This window comes from Typopeltis vanoorti, chromosome 6 (assembly GCF_054136105.1).
Source record: "Typopeltis vanoorti isolate ZY-2024b chromosome 6, IOZ_Tvanoo_1.0, whole genome shotgun sequence".
NCBI classification, from domain to species: domain Eukaryota; kingdom Metazoa; phylum Arthropoda; class Arachnida; order Uropygi; family Thelyphonidae; genus Typopeltis; species Typopeltis vanoorti.
In genome coordinates, this window is record NC_143554.1 from 10,212,763 (window position 1) to 10,235,232 (window position 22,470).

The 22,470-nt window shown below is 38.7% G+C and overlaps 1 protein-coding gene across 3 annotated transcripts in view; it reads left to right on the forward strand.

The window, feature by feature from the left end:
• Nucleotides 1-230: 230 nt before the first annotated feature.
• Nucleotides 231-22,470, forward strand: part of LOC150105279 (glucocorticoid-induced transcript 1 protein-like) — a 454,175-nt gene continuing 431,935 nt past the window's right edge. For all 3 annotated transcript variants that reach the window (XR_016548433.1, XR_016548434.1, XM_090394062.1), the window contains exon 1: nt 231-964. Coding sequence is in view for 1 of the 3 variants with exons in the window: in XM_090394062.1 (XP_090250188.1) it covers nt 697-964 (268 nt within the window). In the remaining 2 variants the exon portion in view is untranslated. The remainder of the gene's footprint in view (nt 965-22,470) is intronic.

The following is a 22,470-nucleotide window of genomic DNA, read 5'->3' on the forward strand; positions in this document are numbered from 1 at the left end:
TAGCTCAGCACTTAAAGTTTGATATTTGACACTCTTTACCGGCGTACGTGATTCTATAAACCCGTTTAACTGGCTTCCCTTTCTGTATCATTTTCAGAACGAATTGAAACCCCTTGAGTGGAATGGAAGATGCCAAGGTCATACTCGTTACGAGAAATACAGTTGTATATGGTAAATAGACGTTGTTGCCTGTGGTCATTCACTGTGTGATATATCTAGCGGAAAGTTTTAACGTCGGTAGCTATAATAATGCAGGTTATGAAAAGATAAGAACGGAGAATTACCTGATCTCAGTCTTTCTCTCAAATAACACAGGGAAATGATCGTAAAGTCATTGCGGTTTCAGAGCCTGTCCAATGAAGTAAGCCGATGGGAAGCACGTGATCCGCGCTTCTGAAATGAAGCTGCATTCACGGGATGCGGGACTATGTTTAACCACTCTGTTAGTTTGACAGGACGTGGAGCGAGAGTGGGGGAGAGAGAGAGAGTGAGTGTGTGAGAGAGAGGGAGCGAGCGATTGCTGGAGAGTCACTGGCTGGAGAGAAAAGGCGCACTAGATTGGCTTCCCTTACTTTTCTTTTTGTTTATTTCTTAGCAGTTTAAGTTTCTAAAGGCTGAAGTGCACCTACGGCACAAAATAAGTGAACTGTCATCATTGCAGCAGTGATCAGTGCTATATTAGTTTCCAGTCCAGCGATGTCCGGCCAGCAGTCACAACGTGTGAGGAGAAACGCATCCCCTGGTTCAACCAAACAAGGCCCTGTTAGGGCCACAGTGCCAGTGTCATTAATGCATCAAACTACTGCAGGCAGCCCTACAAGGAGTTTACACCAGAACAAGGGCAGTCCAGCAAACTCGCCAACACTGAACTGGCCAAATGATACATCCAAAATTAAAACAAGGCATTTGCCAGAAAACAGGATATCTCCAGAGACACAAACTTCTGGCTCCCCAGGATATAGAGGTAAGGAAGTGGATTAGAACCACTAGAAACATACTGTTATACAACACACGTAAATAATAGAATAGTGAAATACATTTGTCATTGCCTCCTATACTGGTGAAATTTGCTAGTTGTCATATTTGGTATTGCTTTTATTATTAGCCTATTTCATTATATGCAATGTGTTTTCTCAATTATGTAATATGTTGAGAGGATACTGGTTTAGCTTCTGTAAAGATTATTTTATGAGATATCTATAAAAATACGCAGCGCGTTGCAGCTGCAGTGTATCTTTAGCCTATCGTCATTACGATAGGCTAGTTATATTTTGAATATTTAATCGCAATCCTACAAGTCTTTTTAAAACTAATAACCCTGTTTTCACACTCAGAGAAAAACAGTATGATTTTAAAAAAAAAACTTTGTTCTTCGTATTTTTTTTTAAATGCGAAAATACCATATCAGAAAAACTGAATCATGTATGTACAAAAGTTAGGTGTTATCTGATAACGAAGGCGCTTATCAGTATAAATTGTAACATACAGTTAGGAAATAAGTAAGAACCGTTGAGTAATGAAATGGATGTTAACCATTAAACTAGAGGTGTTAAAAGGGAAATTTTTATACGTTTTCTAGAATCTTGTTTTTTTAATCTTCTTTGACACATGATGGAAACAAAGCATTTGATTTAACATAAAACAGAAATGTATATGAACATCTACAGTTTATTGTAAAATGCAAATTGATGACCGGTGACTGTTTACAGCTTTTTTTTCACTTATCAGTGAAGAAGAAAATCGGACACGTGGGAGAATGTTATTTTAAGTGATGTGTAAATCATGTTTAATTTTAGTCTAATTCACATATTACACATGTTTTAAACATTTTTTCGATTATTTTATTATGGTAATAATACAGCAAAGGTATAGTGCAATGGCGGTTTGATTGATGGTGATTGACAGTTTTTCCTGCAGCGCATGCTTTGTTTACCCTCATTACATATTAGTAGCTTTTTAGTGATCAGTCTTCCAATACATATATGCAATTTTTTTTTATAAAAGGGTTTGACTATGAATAGTTTAATAAGTCAATGTTTTATTACATGCTTATATCCACCATTCCAGTTATTTTAACTGCTAAAGCAATGGAAGTTGAAGCATACACCATTTAGAGTGGTATACATAATACTATGTGTGCACACAGATGTATCATCCAAAATTCTAGAGAAGTATATTCCTGTTTTTGGATAATGTAAAGATTAAGTTATTTATTTGTAAATTCTTGCAGTTGTTTGCAGTAGGAAGTGATAAGTGTTGAAGATCTGGAGCACAGTGCCCCAGATGTGATCATTTTTATATCATATAAAGAGGAACAGTAACTTCCTCCTCAACTGTGTTTTTCTTAACCACCAAAAGACGTACTGCACTGTTTTGTCCTTTTCTACCTTATGTCTCCAGTATGGTACTCTGATCACATGCCTCAATAGTTGCTTGTAGTTCAGTCTCATTTCTGTAATAAATTTGCTTTTGTTCCCATTCCAAAATGTATGACCTTACATTTTTCAACATTGGAGTGATGTCATTTGCCAGTAGTCAGTCTCTTCAAATTTTCATGCAGGATCTCAGAATTTCATTTCTTTCTGTTCTCTCCAACTTCATTACATCAGCAAATAACTGAAGATTCTTTTTGGATTATGGTCAGCATTTTTAATTTTCAAATTAAACAGCAGTGGTAATTTAAAGATTAACATATTTAATTATAAATTCTTGCAATAGGAAGAGACAAATGTTGAAAGATATAAGAAGCAAGTAAAGCAGGCAGATTGTAGAGAGGCTTTTTGAATTTGGGGCTTAACTATCGCTGTGTAGTTTGTGGGTACTGTTCATGGAAGGTGTAAACCTATTACCTATTGCACATTGGTAGTTAGATAATCAGGAAACCTTCTAGAGCCCTAACACAAATTTTAAAACCTTATAAGCCTTTAGTAATAAGGGTAGTCTAACACCATGCAAAATTCGTCTGTTACTAGAGGACTTTTACAAACATTTCCTCAGTGAATCTGAATCTACAACTATTTGGTTGGAAAGCAGAAGCATTATCTATTTGGCAAACCAGATCAGCATACCAACTTGTTTATTATTCTCATATCGGTTTTGGATCATTCCTTATGTAATAGGGTAATCTTTTTCCTTTCCCTTAAAGATTCTGTCACTGCTGTCACTTAAATTAAACAACCTGGTTACAGATATCAGGGGTTCTCTTGCACAGCTGCTAATATTCAGTATAATCTCACTGCTCCATTCACATAAATTTTGCCATACTCTGTCTCTGCCTGGATGATATCAATGATCAATCCATGATCGTTCTTTCATTTACTTATCATCCACAAGAACATTCAGAGATTTCTTTCGGATTGCATAGCTAATTTCCTCTTATCATAATACAGTTTTGTCTTGCCATGCCTGTCATCACTTTTCTGGCCTGCATTTCATACCACTTAGTAGTCTCTCATCATATTTCTTCTTTTATTCCTACATGGTTTTTTTTTTATGCATATCCTACCTGATTCATACTACTATTTATGGAGAAAACAACCCAATATTGATTATTTTAGAGACACCCCTTGACTAATTTCCATTCCCTTTTTCACTATTTCAAAGCTGTTTTATCAGTCATCTCATAATCACTTGCTCTGTAATCCAAAAACTGCAACCCTAATGAAAATCTTGTAATTGCTTTTTTTTCAGTAGAACATTGATACATTATCTATAAGTATATCCTCCGATGTCACCAGATTATTATTGCATGGGTATCTCCATGTAGTCAATATCAAGAGAGGTCCTGAACATCATTTTACGCAGCAACAACATTTTTACAATACTTGTCATACTTTGCTTTCAATGCATTCACCACTCTGCAAGCAAAAAAAAAAAAAAAAAAAACCCTCGCATCATTGCTAACCTTATAAAAATCTCTGTTTACCCTCATTACATATAAGTAGCTTTTCAGTGATCACTCATGTGCATATCATATCTCTTTTCTGTCTCTCATCCAGTTTCTAATGTTGATGCTTAGTGGAGAAAATACACGTTTTAGAGATGATTACTAAATAAATTTAACAAATAAACTATGCCAGTATTTTGCCTTGCCATCAAAGCAAACGTCATGAGCACAAAGAAATAGGCTAATCATTGCAGGAAGGCAAACACAAATAGTGAGGATTCCACAGTTCTAACTAGCCTCTTCTGTGGGTGTAGTGATGCAGTCATGTGGTCTCGCGATTATGGTTTTTTTATGATTATGATTATAATTTTTTGGTAAAGTGAGGCAGCTCAATTTAAGATTTGATAAATGTTGTAATGCTGTAGCAGTTTCTAGAAATGATTATCCGACTTATATCTTCTATAAAAGGGAGATTTTGTTCCAGTGATCCATATCCATGAAATAGTCTGCTATTCCAGAATGGCTATAGTGCAGGTAGTGGACATTTTTCTTTCCTCCAGATGGGTATTTGCTGTTCTTCCTGTTTGGTGGCCAAAGCAAAATACTGGTATAATAATTTATTAGTTAAGTAAATATAGCACTTAGTCTGCGTGATTAGCCTACTGGCTGTGCGCTTCGCAACCATATGCCTGGAAGAGAAGTGTCCTAGGTTCGATTCCCATCGGTGATGTGAGAAGCTGAAGGATCCTCCTCAGCCATAGCCAAGTTTTTGGGCGTGGACAGTAGGAATCCTTAAACGTGTGGACAGACTTATGTGTTCGTCGAACATGTTGTTTATTATTTTAACGGTATAATAGAACACAGACACTAAGTAAATAAGCGAGAGCAATCTGTTCAAATGATAAGGCTCTTACTGCTGAACTGACTCACTTACGCCACACCTTCTTGGCCAACGGCTACAATCCACAAAAAATAAACAAAATACTAAACACTCCTAAGAAACCCCTCCCACCATCCACCACAGAGAACTACAACAAAACAGTCACCATCCCTTACATTAAAGGCACATCCGAAAAGATCTCAAGAATTCTCATTAAACATGAACTACGCACTACATTCAGACCATGTAGCAAATTAGCCACCCTCATCCGCTCACCCAAGGACAGCATTCCTCCTTTATCACATCCAGGAGTCTACCAAGTACCCTGCTCATGCAATCAAGCCTACTACGGTCAAACAGGAAGAACTGTGAATATCCGCATCAGCGAACATAAACGATACGTCCGGAAATATCATTATGGGAAGTCGGGCCTAGCAGACCATGCTCTGGATACCCCTGCACACAGGATCAACTGGAAAAACACAAAAGTACTACACAGAAACCCATATAAATCAGAGAGATTATTCTTAGAGGCGACAGAAGCCCTAAAACACACTCCAAATCTCAACAAATATGGCTGTATTAACTTGCCGAAGATCTGGGAGACAGTCATATTAAGGAAAAACTAGCACTTTTCTAGGACTCTAGCAATATATGATAGCGGTTTTTTTTTTTTTTTTTTTTTTTTTCAGATAGAGGGCGCCAAAATCAGGACTCTAGTCTTTGTGTTGCTGCTACAATTTTGTTAATGTACACCATGTTGTTTTAGTCTCGCGTATTGTGACAAACAGTGTTTTTGTGCTCTGAAGATGCTGGTTATAATACCAGCGAAATATCAGCATCAAGTTAATAAATCAATTATTTACTTAGTGTCTGTGTTCTATTATACCGTTAAAATAATAAACAACGTGGACAGTAGGGTTTTTTCCCCAGTTTATCCTGGGGTTTTTCATCCTGCAAAGCAGGCAAACCAGCCTTGAGAACTTAACACTACAGGACATAGGATACACTGGGGTGTAGGGCTTGACCACCTTATCCTGTGATCGGTTGTAGGTCTGATGATTAATAAACCCTCGACACTGCAAGGTAAAAGGAAAATGAGATGAGATATAGCACTTATCTCTCTAGACATGTCTTTTCTCCAATAAACATCAACATGAATAATAATCAATGTCCAGGCATCCAGAGCAGATTTCTCTAACCCACAAATCTTCAGCATAATGAATGTTCCATGGACTCACCACCATCTTGATCACTTGCCTCTGAATACTACAACTCTTCCTCATGTCTAAGATATCCTGGTAACCAGATATGCACATAGTGCTCTAGAAAGGATCATATCCAAGCCTTATAAATAAGTGTAATAATCTCCTTATCTCTGTTCATCAGTATTATTATTTGGTAACCTCCAGGGAATCAACAGACTTATTATTGGAGGCCCACTCAACCAGCAACATGTCTATCATGAAAAAAGAGAATAAGGAGTAGATTTTTTATGTGGAGAGTTGTTAGTGAGTGGAATATATTACCTAAGTGCATTACACGATCTGCACTTGCAATGCACTTAGGTAATATATTCCACTCAATAACAACTCTCCACATAAAAAATCTACTCCTTATTCTCTTTTTTACAACATCTGTATACAACTTCTAGGGATAGCCTCTCGTTCTTAACATCCACTCTTTTTATAATTTCTTCCATATTAATCTGACAAAATCCTTTAACTAACTTGAAGGTTTCTATCATATTTCCTCTTTTCCTCCTATCACCCAACCTCTGTAATAGACATTCTTTCAGATGCTCTTCATAGCTAACACTCCAGAGGTCTGATATCACTTTGGTTATTTGTCTTTGGATCCTCTTCACATCATAATGAAAATTAGGTGACCAAATCTGAGCACAATAGTCCATATGTGGTCTGACCAATGTCTTATGTAGATGCACCACCACCTCCTTATCCCTACATGTCAATGTACTTTTTATTACAGCAGCAATACAATGTGCAGTCTTAGCAACATGTGCGATGTTCCCTGTTATATATAGCCTTCTATCTCTGTAACCAATAGTGTAACACCTTGCATTTATTAAGATTAAAACTGCAACTTCACTCATTTGTCCAAGCTAAAAGTCTATTCAAATCTTCCTGTTTTGAAGAATTAACATCAGCACTACTCCTGATAATTCTACCTAACTTTGCATCATTGGCAAATGTCTGAAGATCCCCAGTCAATCCAATAAAATACCATTAACATACAAGTTAAACAGTAGGGGCCCAAAAACAGAGCCTTGAGGCATGCCACTTGTTATCCTCGTTTATTGAGCAGCTCCATCATACACAACTTGCTGATGCCATTCAAAGAGCCAATCTATCTAACCGATACACTATCTATTCCTATCCTCTGCGGCTTATGTGGTAATCTATCAAATGTGAAGTCCAAGAATATCACTATATAATTCTCCCTTATCCAACACATTCATCACCTTATCATAAAATGCAAGTGAAATGCTAAAACAAGACCTGCCCTTCACAAACCCATGCTGACCATCATGGAGAATCTTATGTTCGTCAATTCTATTTCTAACCAAGTTTTTCAACACTTGGATCACAACTGCAGACACTGCCGTCGCCAAATTAGATCACGCCCTGAGGCAAACAATTAAATATTGCCCCTGATGGATTATAAGACAAAAATATAAGAAAATCTCCAATTGCTATTTTGTTTTTATTACAAGAGAAACATTAATGCAAAACGATTACATAATAATATTAATTAAATGTTTTCGCTACAGGGATATCGCACAATAAAACTGTTTATAAGCTCTTCTAAATTAAAATTATAAGCAATGTCTGCCTCTATCGATATAGTTGCTAGACAAACCAATGTTTCTTGGGTCATTGCTGTTGGCAAATAATTTTTAATCAGTTAAAGCTTGGAAAAACTTCTTTCTGCACTTGCTACTCTAACAGCGTAGTGACCTGCCTACCGCAGTATGGCTGAATGGGTGCCCTTATTAAGCCGCGCCGTGAGGCAGGCTGTCTCTATGCTACACCCTGTTGACGGTACTGACTGCATATATAAACAGACCAGTCGGAAGCTTCTGTTCTCGAACCATACTTGTGAATAGGTATTGTTTTGTCTTCTTTCCACATACCTTAGGAACTTTACTCACTGCAACACTCTCATTTAATAACTAAGACAAGGGCATGGCTGACTCTTTTGCACGTTGTTTAAAAATATGTGGTGTATGTCATTCATTCCTATCATGTTCATCAAAAACCATAGTACCTTATGAACTATTTCAGTCACTTTTTTACAATCTGAATTTTAACTTGCAGTCCCTGGTATCCCCCCCCCTCCTATCTCTAGCCTCATTGATTTGCTGCAGTCCATTTCCATCATTGTAATACACAGCTGGTAATCTTTTCATCCCAGAATTCTTAACTTTGCACTTTGTCACATTAAATTGATAGCCATTCTCCTTTTCCTATATTGTAAGTCTATTCAAATCATCTTGCAAAATCTTAACATCATCTTTAATTGTTGATCCCCACTTTGCCAACAGCAAACAACAATCTCGGATCATTTTCTGTATCCCTATATAAGTTAAATATTAGTAACCTGAGTACAGAGCTCTGTAACACCACACTAGGCCTTCTCCTAAACTCTACTCTTCCAAACATCACTGTGTCCATTAGACGCCTTATTATCTACATCACCAGCTTCATATCCATTCCCATTTGGTCAGTTCATGTAGCAGTTATGTGGTATCACCTCAGATACATTTTCAAAGTCTTGCAGTATCATTGGGTAGCCATTCCATTGATCCAACTCAGCTATCACTTTTACAAAAGAGTGAGTAAACCAGCAAAGGTAGGTCAATTGATAGAGCCTCTGCTACTAATTGCTCGCAAAAAGTTAAGCAAGTTTGAGCGTGGTTAGTAGTTCGAAGAGAATCAATCGTTTGATGCTGTTGGCACACTCTCCCTCGATGAGTCTTTGGACTCCCTGGAGGTGTCATATAATAATTACTATTACGGGTGACTCCAAGGAGTTCTTAGACTCATCGAGGGAGGCCCAAAACATCATGTCCATCACAACTATTCAACATTAATACAGTATCTATCATACTTTGCCTTGAACTCATTCACTGTCATAGCACCCACAACAGACTCTGGCAGCTTATTCCACTCATTCACCACTCTCTAAAAGTAAAAAACTGAGCTCTAACACCCTTACTAACCACACTCTTGCCCAGCTTCCATGGATGTTCCCTAGTCCTCCCACCACCAGTCCTGTTCTCAAAAATATCCTCTGAATTAATCCTATAGAAACCCCTCAGCAATTTGAGTGTCTCAATCATATCTTCCCTTTTCCGCCTATCAACCAATTTCTGAAATCCACAAATCTTCAACCTGTTTTCATAAGGTTCATTCCATAGACCTGCTATCATCTTGGTCACTTGCCTCTGGATCCTCTCAACCTCCTCCCCATCAAGAAGAAACCTAGGTGGCCAGGTCTGGGCACAGTAGTCGAGGTGGATACACAGCTCGATACAGAGGAACAATTACTTGCTTATCTCTGCTTGTCAAAGTATTCTTTAGCATCCAAGTGATTTGATGAGTTGATTTAGCCACTTTTGCAATGTGTCCCCTAAACTTCAACTCCCTATCAACCAACACTCCCAAGTCCCTGACCTCATCAATCTCCTGGAGTACAGTTCCACCAATGTGATATACTGCTGCTAATCTTTTCACCCCAAAATGCATAACCTTACATTTTGCCACATTAAATTGACATCCATTCTCCTTAGCCCCCAGACCTCCAATCTATCCAAATCTTCCCACAAAATTTTGACATCTTCTGCATTCACTATTTCCCTACCCAACTTTGCATCATCAGTGAACAAATGAACTGTTCCTCTCAGTTCCTTTCCTATATCATTAATGAACAAATTAAACAGCCGTGGTCCAAGAACAGAACCCTGCAGCATACCACTAGTCACAGGCCATCTTTTGGACTCTACTCCTGAGTAAACTACTCTCTGGTATCTCTCCATCAACCACCCTCCTATCCGTCTCACCAACCTCATATCTATTCCTATATCCCATAATAGTTACTAAGACAATGCCCTTCCACCTATCCCATTCCTTCCACCCATTCCTGAAATTGCCCTTAATAAACTTCTCTAGTACTTTGACCACTACTCCTGAGATGCTGATTGGTTAGGTAGTGATTTGCTCCTTAAGTCTTGCAGACTCTCCTTATGTAGTGGAACCATTTCCTTCTCTTTTCACTTCCTTGGGACCTACCCAAAGCTTGAGGCTTCAGCAATCTAGTTATGACGCTGTTAATTCTCTAGAACATTCTTGCAATAAACCAGCTAATATACCATATCATCCCATGGCTGTATTCATCAAGTTTCTGTAATATATACCCCTAGTTCATTTACCACGTTCCATTCAGCTCTTCACATCTGTTACTACAGCATCTCGATCTGAATGATGCATCTTTTGTGAAGTGATTACCCAATAATTCAACAATTTCATCTGCTTTAGTCATTCATTAAAATTATCATTGTCATTCTTTCTTTTACTTGCCACTTATCAGAACTCTTTGGGATTAACTTTGACTTGTACAGCTAATTTCCTCCAATGCTTTGATTTTTCATTTATCATAGTAATAATACTTCTGGCTTGTGGTTAGTACTGCTTATGTGCATACCAATAATCGCTGTCTAAATTCCTTAAACATTATTGAATCTCTTGCTTAATTATGCCATTTATCTATTTAATTCCCACTTAATTTATCCTCTTGACTCTAGTTATGTAATCTGTTATTACTTCTTTCAAACATCCACTATTTTCCATGCACTGTAAACATTTACTTCTTGAAGTTTCTTTTGCATGACACTGCTTCAGGCAAACTTCTGAGGCTGTCATAATTACAAGCTCTGTAATTCCACATATTCCTTAACTGGAAATTCCACACATTTAACCATCTCTTAGGTTAAGCCCATGTGATCAGTCTTGCCACTTCGTGACAGTGTACTTACCTTAGGCAATCCTTGAATGCATTTACTAGATCCAGCGCTCTCTAACCCCTGGAACTCTCAGGCAGTTATTCCTCAGTAGCTGCATAATTTCCATTTCCTTCCATCCATGTATCCTTTCCTCCTTCCAGTCAGATCAGCTCTTAAACCCCCGGATTCTTGACCACTTCCCGGATGGGAAGTGATCAAGGAGCATTTACAGGAGGTTATGGCTGATTGTATACCTAGGATCTGAATAGTAAAACAAGTAGGGGTTAAATGGATGAATAACACCATTAAGCTTGAGCTGCAAAAAAAGAAACAACTGCGGAGGGAATTTAAAGAAAGGGGTGACCTGCAGGCACACGAACGGTATAAAGTGAAGGCCAGAAAGGTAACGAGTGTGGTAAAAAAAGCAAAAGCGGATTATGAAAGGAAACTAGCTTTGCAAGCAAAAGAGAATCCCAAACAGTTCTTTCAGTATACTGCAAGCAAGAAAAAAAAAGCACACGGCAAAATGATTTTAAGGAATGACGATGGTAAGGAGGTCACTGAATCAGTCGATATAATGGAGGTACTGAGCGCGCACTTTGCAAAAGCATATCATCCAGGTGATGACATTGAAAAAATGAAGGAACCATTAGTTTATATGGGAATTGTGATGAATGAAGTGGAGGTGAATAATCTATTACAGAACCTTAATGTGAACACATCTGTGTGGTTGGATGGTATACCGGCATGGGTCTTGCGTGAAGCGGCTAAGGAATTATCAGTGCCCTTGACCATGTTGTTTAATCTGAGTCTCAGGTCTGGTTTAGTCCCGAAGGTGTGGAAAGAGGGGAAAATAGTTTCACTGCATAAAGGAGGATCCAAGACTACGGTGCCAAATTACTGACCGATCAGCATATCAGGAGTCGTTGTGAAGGTCTTGGAGAAAGTAGTCAAGGGAAAAATACAGGAATGGATTGATGAAAATGAGATACTGTACAGGGGACAGCATGGCTTTGTGAAGGGTAGATCATGCTTCAGTAACTTGCTGAAGTTTTATAACAAGGTGACGGCTGAACTGTATAAGGGAAATGGGTTTACAGTGGACCTGACAAAGGCGTTTGACAGGATACCACATGGAATACTAATCCGTAAACTACAACATATGGGAATGGATATAGGGTTGGTGAGATGGATAGGTGGTTGGTTGATGGAGAGATATCAAAGAGTAGTTTATTCAGGAGTAGAGCCCAAAAGACGGCCTGTGGCTAGTGGTGTGCCGCAGGGTTCTGTTCTTGGACCACTGCTGTTTAATCTGTTCATTAACGATATAGGGAAGGATCTAAGTGGAACAATTCATTTGTTTGCTGATGATGCAAAGTTGGGTAGTGCAATAGTGAATGCAGAAGATGTCAAAGTCTTGCAGGATGACTTAGATAGATTGGAGTTCTGGGCTAAGGAGAATGGGTGTCAATTTAATGTGACAAAATGTAAGGTTATGCATTTTGGGGTGAAAAGATTAGCAGCAGTATACCACATTGGTGGAACTGTACTCCAAGAGATCGATGAGGCCAGGGACTTGGGAGTGTTGGTGGATAGGGAGATGAAGTTTAGGGAGCACATTGCAAAAGTAGCTAAATCAGCTCATCAACTCACTTGGTTGTTGAAAAATACATTGACGAGCAGAGACAAGCAAGTTATTGTACCTCTGTACCGAGCCTTGATAAGACCTCATCTCGACTACTGTGCCCAGATTTGGTCACCTCGGTTCCTTCTTGATGGGGAGGAGGTGGAGAGGATCCAGAGGCGAGTGACTAAGATGATAACAGTTCTATGGAATGAACCATATGAGAACAGGTTGAAGATTTGTGGGTTGCAGAAACTAGTTGATAGGCGGAGGAGGGGAGATATGATTGAGACATTCAAATTGCTAAAGGGATTCTATAGGATTAATTAAGAGGATAGTTTTGAGATCAGGACTGGTGGTGGGAGAACTAGGGGACACCTATGGAAGCTGGGAAAGAGTGTGGTTAGCAGGGGTGTTAGAGCTGGGTTCTTTACTTTTAGAGTGGTAAATGAGTGGAATAGCTGCCAGAGTCTGTTGTGGGTGCTATGACGGTGAACGAGTTCAAGGCAAGGTATGATAGATACTGTGAGAATGTAATCGCATGGTTGTGTGGACATGATGTTTAGGGCCTCCCTCGATGAGTCTAAGGACTCCTGGAGTCGCCCGAAATAATAATAATAATAATTCTCTAACACATGATATTCTAGGTAACGATAGTTAGTTGTCCTTTGTTCTTTGAGGTATTTGCATACGGATATTATAATTTAATCTTTTACTTTTCGTCTTGCTGTTTTTTCATGCCAGATTTCTATTCCCATTAGTTATCATTTCTCTGTTATCATCAGCACGTCCCCCCATCTTTCATTGTCCTCATCCTGTTCCTTTTTTTCTCCTTAAAATACTTTTCTTCTCACATTTTGTACCTGTGACAATATCATCCTTCATCTGTCTTGTTAAGGTTTACAATTTTTGGCCAGGTGGAGCTTACCAGTGTTAAAAATATTCCCCTTCTTTTTATTGAATGGATCATATGATTTTTTCTGCATAACTATGAGCAGCCAGCAAAACCCTTACCTTCTGAAATGGGAAGTAAATTCTGTGGGTATCTGTGTGAATAGTAAGTAACAAAGATGGGATAGAAATCTGAGACTTAAACATGCATTATGGTGACGTAATGTAATGAAAAGCATACTACTTCTAGGAATTCTCATGGAAAGGCTTAGGCGTTGGTTATGCATTTTTTACTAAATAATTTAAGGAAATTACAATGTCAACTAGGATATACATTAAAATAAATTTTAATATACTTCAATATTTCGGCAACGTCACGTTGCAATTTTCAAGAAACTTAAGAACAAGACACGTGCAAGCAGGCACAACAAACAGTAAGTGAGGAAGAAGCAGGATGCTATTATTTCTCCTAAAGTCCTGATGGTGCCCCCTAGGGCAATTGGGCTGAAGGTCTTCTGATGTAGGTTTCCCAAATTTGAGGCAGTCTCATTCAGCCAAATTTGTCGAGGTTTGGATTGTTTCTTAGAGCTGAAGCTGATACCATGAAAAGTCTTTCATATTTGTATTTACTACGGTGTATTATCGTAGCTTTCTTCCACCGTATTTTATGACAGGTATCCAGCGCATGGTCAGCAAGACCAGAGTGGCTGTATTGGTGAAACTGGATGTAGTCCTTGTGTTCTGAAATTCTGATATTTGCTGTCCTGCCTGTTTAGCCAAAGTAGGACAGCTTACAGCTGCATGGGACCTGGTATACACTGGGTAGATATAGGGGATGGGGGGGGGTCTTTAGTAGAGTGGATAAGGGATGCCAATTTTTTATATTGTCTGTACTTCTAGGAATGTCTACATCAGTTCCTCTCCCTCCTACCAGCCTTGCTTTTATAGTGGAATGAGGATAATTTTTTATTTTATTTTATTTATTTTTTATATGTTGAACCTATTCACGAGAGGTTGGTTGATCAACCTATAGCAGTACATTAGTGCTGTATATGGGTAGTGGGTTGGGAAAGGAGAAACTTGTTTACATTTGATTTTAAAAACCTGTATATTGTATTCCATGGGAAATACATCAGGGGGAAGACTGTTCCACAGTATAAACAGTAGCAGGGATGGAGGAGGAGGAAAAGAAACTTGTTCTGTGGGTTTCATGGTATACTGTGAAAAGATGTTGGGCAATAATTGTATCTGTTCCAATGGGCTTAGTACTGAGTCAGGGAATTGTTGATGCTATTTCAGATGAACATTTCTATTGGAAATATTTATAGAATACATAAGTTGCAGAGATCAGATGTCTGTGTGAAAGTAGGGGAGGGGGGTGGAGAGTCGGTAAGAGATGATCATTTATTAATCTAATTGCCCTATTCTGTATTGAATCAAGCATTTTGAGGCAACTTTTAGCATCCCCACTCCAAATGTGTGAGAACAGTATTTGATGGCTCGGTAGATATGGGGTTTGTATAAGGTTAATTAACTGTTCAGAGGTGAAGTAACATCTTGAGCAAAAGAGAAATCCTAGTTTTTTGGAAATTGAAGATACAATGGTTATTATTATTATTACCATCCCAAGACCTCATGGAGTCAAAGACTCATCTGGGAGGTCTTTTTCTCTCTCTCTCTCTCTCACACACACACACAGCTCATCATACCGTGTTTTAAACACACTCAAACTCTTTTCAGACACCACACTCTCAGGCAAGGCATTACAATCATTCACAACTCTGCATAAAAAAAAAAAACCGGCCTCTCACTCTCCTACTCACACCCTCTTTATACAGTTTCCAGGGATGACCTGGTTCTCCCACTATTCTCTGTAAACTCCTCCAACATTGATCCTGTAACAATCCCTTACCAACTTATAGGTCTCTATCATATCTCCCCTCTCCCTCCTGTCCACCTGACTCTGCAAATTACATCTTCTCAATCTTTCCTCATACTCGACATTCCAGAGGTCAGAAACTACCTTAGTCAGTCTCCTTTGGACCCTTTCCAACATCTCTTCATCCTTCTGAAAACCCGTTTACCAAATCTGGCACAATAGTCCATGTGTGGCCTAATCAAAGCCTTATACAACAAAACAAGAATCTCCCTACTTCTACACATCAGTGTCCTCCGCATCATTCCCAGAAGCCTTTGTGTTGTCTTCACAATTTTGGCGATGTGTCCCCTAAATTTTAGATCCTTATCAACTATCACCCCCAGATCTCTTATTTCTTCCACCTCCAACAATAAATCCGCACCAAGCATAAATTCTGCATCCCATCTTTGTTTTCCAAATTTTTACACCTTACATTTTGCAACTTTGAACTCGCATCCCCATTTCCATGCCCAATCACTCAATTTATTCAAGTCTTCTTGTAAGGCCACAACATCTTCACTACTCTTCATGGTTCGTCCCAACTTTTCATCATCTGCAAACAACTGACTATCTCCATCCAAATTTTTGCCAATATCATTAATATACAAGTTAAACAGCAATGGATCTAAAACAGACCCCTGAGGCACTCAACTAGTGACTTTTCTTTTCCTGGATATCGCTCCCCCATACACAACTTGTTGATACCTATCAGATAGCCAGTCTCCAATCCATTGCACCAATCTAATATCCAACCCCATCTGTTCTAGTTTGACTGTAATACCAAATCAGATTTGAACAAAGACTTTTTTTTCAGTTATCTTAGTCTCTTTTGCTGTTGGTTCACTTGTTGTGCCTTCATTAAGCAGTTTGGAACTGTTAAAATTATTACCTTAAAACTACTACTTCCTCTCTACAAATGTTAATGCTAGTCTTGTTGTGTATACACACTTTCTATGACAGTTTCTTAATATGATCTTAATGCACTTTCTTTACAACAAATGACCAGTATGTCACAACATGAATAGAAATTTACTTCTGCAATTGGATGATTTTGTAAACTATAGAAAATATTAGTATTTGAATTCCCTTTACTTTTGTAATATTCGTTTTGAAATGACATTAAATTGCTAAAAACCGTGTTCCCTATGCAAATCCATTTTGGCATCTATATAAATGTTCATCCTCATCTATTTTATCCTAATTCTTAATTTTCTTAAGTCATCAAAAATGCAAAGTGATGTAAAATTTGATATTTTCATTTTGGTATCACTGTTATATGTTGTTTTACTTCAATCACTTCATGTTCACAGTTTCAGGATTGTCATTTAATCAACTAAAGGATTCTTAGTGCACTACCTTAAAACATAGTGAAATCTCATCTTATTTAACTTAGCATGCAGAGTACTTGCTACAATATTCAAAATGAACAGTTTCATTTGTTTATCATTTCTCAACTCATTCTTTTTGGAACATGACACTATTTCACCAAAACATCCTGATAAAACTATTATTAAATCCACCATGTCTTCACCATTAGTTATGTCACCAGCAATTTCATTTCATTTCATTCAAAAGTCATTCTTCTATAATCAGTTAGCGACATACACAAATGCTGTAGAGTTTTACTTTATTTTATTTTTTTATTAAATTGATTATTTTCTAATTAAGTTATTTTTTATTCCAATTGCTCTTTTTTTTTTTTGCTCTTTATATTATTTTCCATTTCCCAACTTTTCATCTCCTGCTTGGATACTTGTACATATCCATTCATGCTGCACCTCTGTAGTGCAGTTGCAAAGTTGATACATTTTTTGCTTTGTAGTCATGACTGGTTTGATTTCTGGAATTTTCATGACAGCTTACTAGAACTACCAAGGAGGGGGGGGTGGATTTGCAGACATCAGTGAGACAGTTGAGTGTAAGAATGTATATAATGTACCCGAGATAGTACTAAGGACAAAAAAATGGGAATGGGATATTAGAATAACGCATCAAGATAGGGGTGGGACAAAGGGATCACTGCATTTCATGTATACTAATAGGAGTATTAGGAACAAGAAGGAAGAATTTTTGGCCTTGATTGGCTCTTCCTGGCCACAGGTTATTGGCATTAGTGAAACATGGTTGACGGAAGATGATATAGTTAGTGGGATAGAATGTGTAGGTTATAGTGTGTTTAGGAGGGACATAGAGAATAAAATAGGGGGGAGGGGTTTTATTGATGATAGCTGATGAACTGCAGCCAAGGAGAATCGAAGTTGTATTGCAGGATAGTGAAAAGAGCTCATTTGAGGCTATTTGGTGTGAGATTTAGACTGGCAGAATAAAATATACAGTTGGGTGCTGCTATAGACCAGGTGATGGTGGAGATAGTATGCATAAACAAATTGATGAAATGAGTGGAAGGAGGATAATTATTATGGGGAATTTCAACTATGGTAACATTGATTGGAAGGAGGAGAGGACACATGTGAGAAAGGAAATGGATTTCATTCAATTATTAAGGGATAACTATCTGAGACAGCATGTAATTGAAAATACTAAGGGTGTGAGAGAGTGCTTGATCTGGTAATAGCATCTCAGAATTTGACTGTAATGGATATGACCATGTTGCCACCTATTGGTGAGAGAGATCATAAGGTCTTGATGTGATCATAATTGACCTTATGATCATAAGATCATAAGGTCATAAGATCTATTACAGAACCTGGGAGGTGGCTAAAGGTGTGGAATTTTCGGTTAAGACAGGGTATATGTGGAATTACCGTACAGGCAAGTATGACAAGCTTAGGAGATTGCTTGGATCAGTGCCATGGCATGTACAACTGCAAGGGCTCGATGTCGATAGAGCATAGGAAGTGGTCAAGGAGCATTTACAGGAGATTATGGCTGATTGTATACCTAGGGTCCAAATAGTAAAACAAATAGGGGTTAAATGGATGAATAACACCATTAAGCTTGAGCTGCAAAAAAAGAAACAACCGTGGAGGGAATTTAAAGAAAGAGGTGACCTGCAGGCACACGAACGGTATAAAGTGCAGGCCAGAAGGATAACGAGTGTGGTAAAAAAAAGCAAAAGCGGATTATGAAAGGAAACTAGCTATGCGAGCTAAAGAGAATCCCAAACAGTTCTTTCAATATGCTGCAAGCAAGAAAAAAACTGTACATGGCAAAATTATTTTAAGGAATGACGATGGAAAGGAGGTCACTGAATCAGTCAATATAGTGGAGTTACTGAGCGAGCACTTTGCAAAAGTATATCATCCAAGTGGTGACATTGAAAAAATGAAGGAACCATTAGTTTATACGGGAATTGTGATGAATGAAGTGGACGTGAATAGTCTGTTACAGAATCTTAATGTGAATACATCTGTGGGGTTGGATGGTATACCGGCATGGGTCTTGCGTGAAGCGGCTAAGGAATTATCAGTGTCCTTGACCATGTTGTTTAATCTGAGTCTCGGGTCTGGTTTAGTCCCGAAGGTATGGAAAGAGGGGAAAATAGTTTCACTGCATAAAAGAGGATCCAAGACTACTGTTGCAAATTACTGACCGATCAGCATATCAGGAGTCGTTGTGAAGGTCTTGGAGAAAGTAGTCAAGGGAAAAATACAGGAATGGATTGATGAAAATGAGATACTGTACAGGGGACAGCATGGCTTTGTGAAGGGTAGATCATGCCTCAGTAACTTGCTCAAGTTTTATAACAAGGTGACGGCTGAACTGAATAAGGGTAATGGATTTACAGTGATACTGCTGGACCTGGCAAAGGCATTTGACAGGATACCACATGGAATTCTAATCCGTAAACTACAACATATGGGAATGGATATAAGGTTGGTGAGATGGATAGGTGGGAGGTTGATGGAGAGATATCAAAGAGTAGTTTATTCAGGAGTAGAGTCCAAAAGATGGTTAGTGACTAGTGTGACTAGTGGTTTGCCGCAGGGTTCTGTTCTTGGACCACTGCTGTTTAATCTGTTCATTAACGATATAGGGAAGGATCTAAGAGGAACAGTTCATTTGTTCGCTGATGATGCAAAGTTGGGTAGGATGATAGTGAATGCAGACGATGTCAAAATCTTGCAGGATGACTTGGATAGATTGGAGTTCTGGGCTAAGGAGAATGGATGTCAATTTAATTTGACAAAATGTAAGATTATGTATTTTGGGGTGAAAAGATTAACAGCAGTATTCCACATTGGTGGAACTGTACTCCAGGAGATTGATAAGGCCAGGAACTTGGGAGTGTTGGTGGATAGGGAGATGAAGTTTAACGTGCACATTGCAAAAGTAGCTAAATCAGCTCATCAACTCACTTGGTTGTTGAAAAATACCTTGACGAGCAGAGACAAGCAAGTTATTGTTCGTCTGTACCGAGCCTTGATAAGACCTCATCTCGACTACTGTGCCCAGATTTGGTCACCTAGGTTCCTTCTTGATGGGGAGGAGGTGGAGAGGATCCAGAGGCGAGTGACCAAGATGATAGCAAGTCTATGGAATGAACCATATGAGAACATTTTGAAGATTTGTTGGTTGCAGAAATTGGTTGATAGGCGGAAGAGGGGAGATATGATTGAGACATTCAAATTGCTAAAGGGTTTCTATATCGTTAATTCAGAGGATATTTTTGAGATCAGGACTGGTGGTGGGAGAACTAGGGGACACCTATGGAAGCTGGGCAAGAGTTTGGTTAGCAGGGGTGTTAGAGCTGGGTTCTTTACTTTTAGAGTGGTAAATGAGTGGAATAAGCTGCCAGAGTCTGTTGTGGGTGCTATGACGGTGAACGAGTTCAAGGCAAGGTATGATAGATACTGTGAGAATGTAATCTCATAGTTGTGTGGACATGATGTTTAGGGCCTCCCTCGATGAGTCTAAGGACTCCCTGTAGTTGCCCATAAATAATAATAATCTCATGGAGGTTGCGGTTTTTCACCTGGAAACTAGGGTCTTCCATCCTGCCATGTGGAAAGATGACCAGAGAGCATGTTCTGTTTAACAGGCATTTTCTTGCAGTCTGAAAATTCAGTGGGAGCCCTATTATTCACATAATGCTATCATACCTGTCCTTAAATTCATTTGCTAACAGAGAACCAACAAGCACCTGTGACAACATTTTCCATACATTCACCACTCTTGAAGCGAAAAATTTTGCCTTTATGTCCTTGATAACCATGACACTTATACACAAAGAAATAACCCTTTGTTCTCTCACCCCATGTCCATCCATTCATCTGTTCATTGGACATTAACAGATGCCATATGGTCATTCGGATGCTCAGTGATGTGCCACAACAGTCCTCGCCATGTGGTCCTGTTGTATGCTTTTCTGGAGGCTATAACTATCTGAAGATCAGTCACTCTAGACCAGGGGTGGCCAACCTTTTACTTTCCATGCATCAGTATTTTCACCTATGAGTTCAGATGCACCATGCAACTCTTGTATCTTTAAAAATATGTTGTTATAGACATGTTTAATAAAATCGAATTCATGCATACTATCGCCTTCTGTTTTCCTTTTGCTCATTTTCTTTTGCACTGTGATGGGTAACTGAATGTAGAAAGGCTTGATTTTTCGAAAAGTACAAAACCACAAATGTTCACAAGGGACGAACAAAGCACAATTCCGTAGCGCACGAGTATCAATTGTAAATTGACTGACAAAAACCTGTGATGCACCGCTGTTGCTAACACTTGGTGCCTCGGGATCAGACAAGTGAATGTGCAAAAGATAAAAGATGTGCATGAGACAAAGTCGCTAAAAATAATGATTAAGTTTTAGCCCCCCCCTCCCCCCCACACACAAATCGGTTTCTGGTTGATATTTTTTTTGCATAAATAGGCTTACTTTTTTTATTATTATCATCATCATCATTGGAGTCCAATGCGCCACTTTGGGCTAATGCACCATAGATTGGCCATCTCTGCTCTAGACACACCAAATCCATCTCATTGACAATCTGCTCCTTCCTCTTTTTTCAGGAACTTTACCTTCTATTACTATTCTGAGAAGTCCTCCTTCTATCCTTTCAGCGTGCCCAAAGTATTTCAACTTTCTTCTCTCAGTATCCTTTAGCCTTATAGTTCTTCTGATCCTTTTTAGCACCCATCCATTTGTCTGCCCTTTCAGTATATGATATCCTTAATAGCCTTCTGTAACACTACATTTCAAAAGCAGATCTGGGTAGTGGCCCTTCCCATAATGCATAACATTATACATGTCTGCAAGTATATGTGCTCTGCATTATGGGATACTAAGACAATTGATGTGTAGTCATTATCCTTTTTATATAAGTAACCCAATCATGAACTGACTTCACAAGCAAACTTTGTTTGCTTACACTAGGATAGAGTATGAAACCAAGAATATAATTTCTTGGTATCTTTAATGACTTGAGAGGCAGTGTACATCAGATGGCAAGAGATCTGAGGTTCATGCTTGAGGTTGTAAGGAAGAAGACTCAGAGAAGGAAGATAATGTGTTGCTCAGGTATGATAATGAAGAACTGAGGAGAAGAGCATTAATAATGAATGATATGATAGCCAGAATATGTCAAAAGAAGGGCTTGGAGTATTTGGATGCTTGGATAACATTTGAGGACAGAAAGGAACTGTATGCAAGAGAGTGCTTGCATTTGAATGAGGAAGGATGTAGGCATCTGGAGAGATTGCTGTCCTCTGAATGAGTCAGTGTGTCATTGCAGGGAAATTAGAATTAGGGTGAATGGTAACAGAGGTGGCCTCTTTTGGAAATAGGTGCTTGAGAGAAGAAGGAATACATCAGGTAATGCTGAATCCAGTGGAGTCTGGAGGGGATAATGATAGGTATAGAAACAGTGATATTTTTATTCTTTATACTAATTCCTGGAGTATCTAGAATAAAAGAGGCTAATTGCCGGTGCTGATAACATCAGCCTGTTCGAAGATTATTGGGATCTCTGAGACATGGTTGACTGAAGATGATATACTAACAGGAATAGAAGTAACAGGGTATAGCATTTTCAACAGGATAGGAAGAACAAATACAGTGGTGGAATGCTGCTTATGATAAGTGATGACTTGTGTCCTCTGAGAGTGGAGAATTTGGCGGGCATTGGCACTAATGGTTTTGAAAGCATATAGTGTGAGGTAGAGGTGTGCAAGACAGGATATTTGGGGGGGGGGTGTTGCAACAAGCCAGGGAGCATAGCGGGTAAGGAGCAGGAGATGTTTAGGCAGTTGAGCTTGGCAAGTGCAGGAAGAATGATTG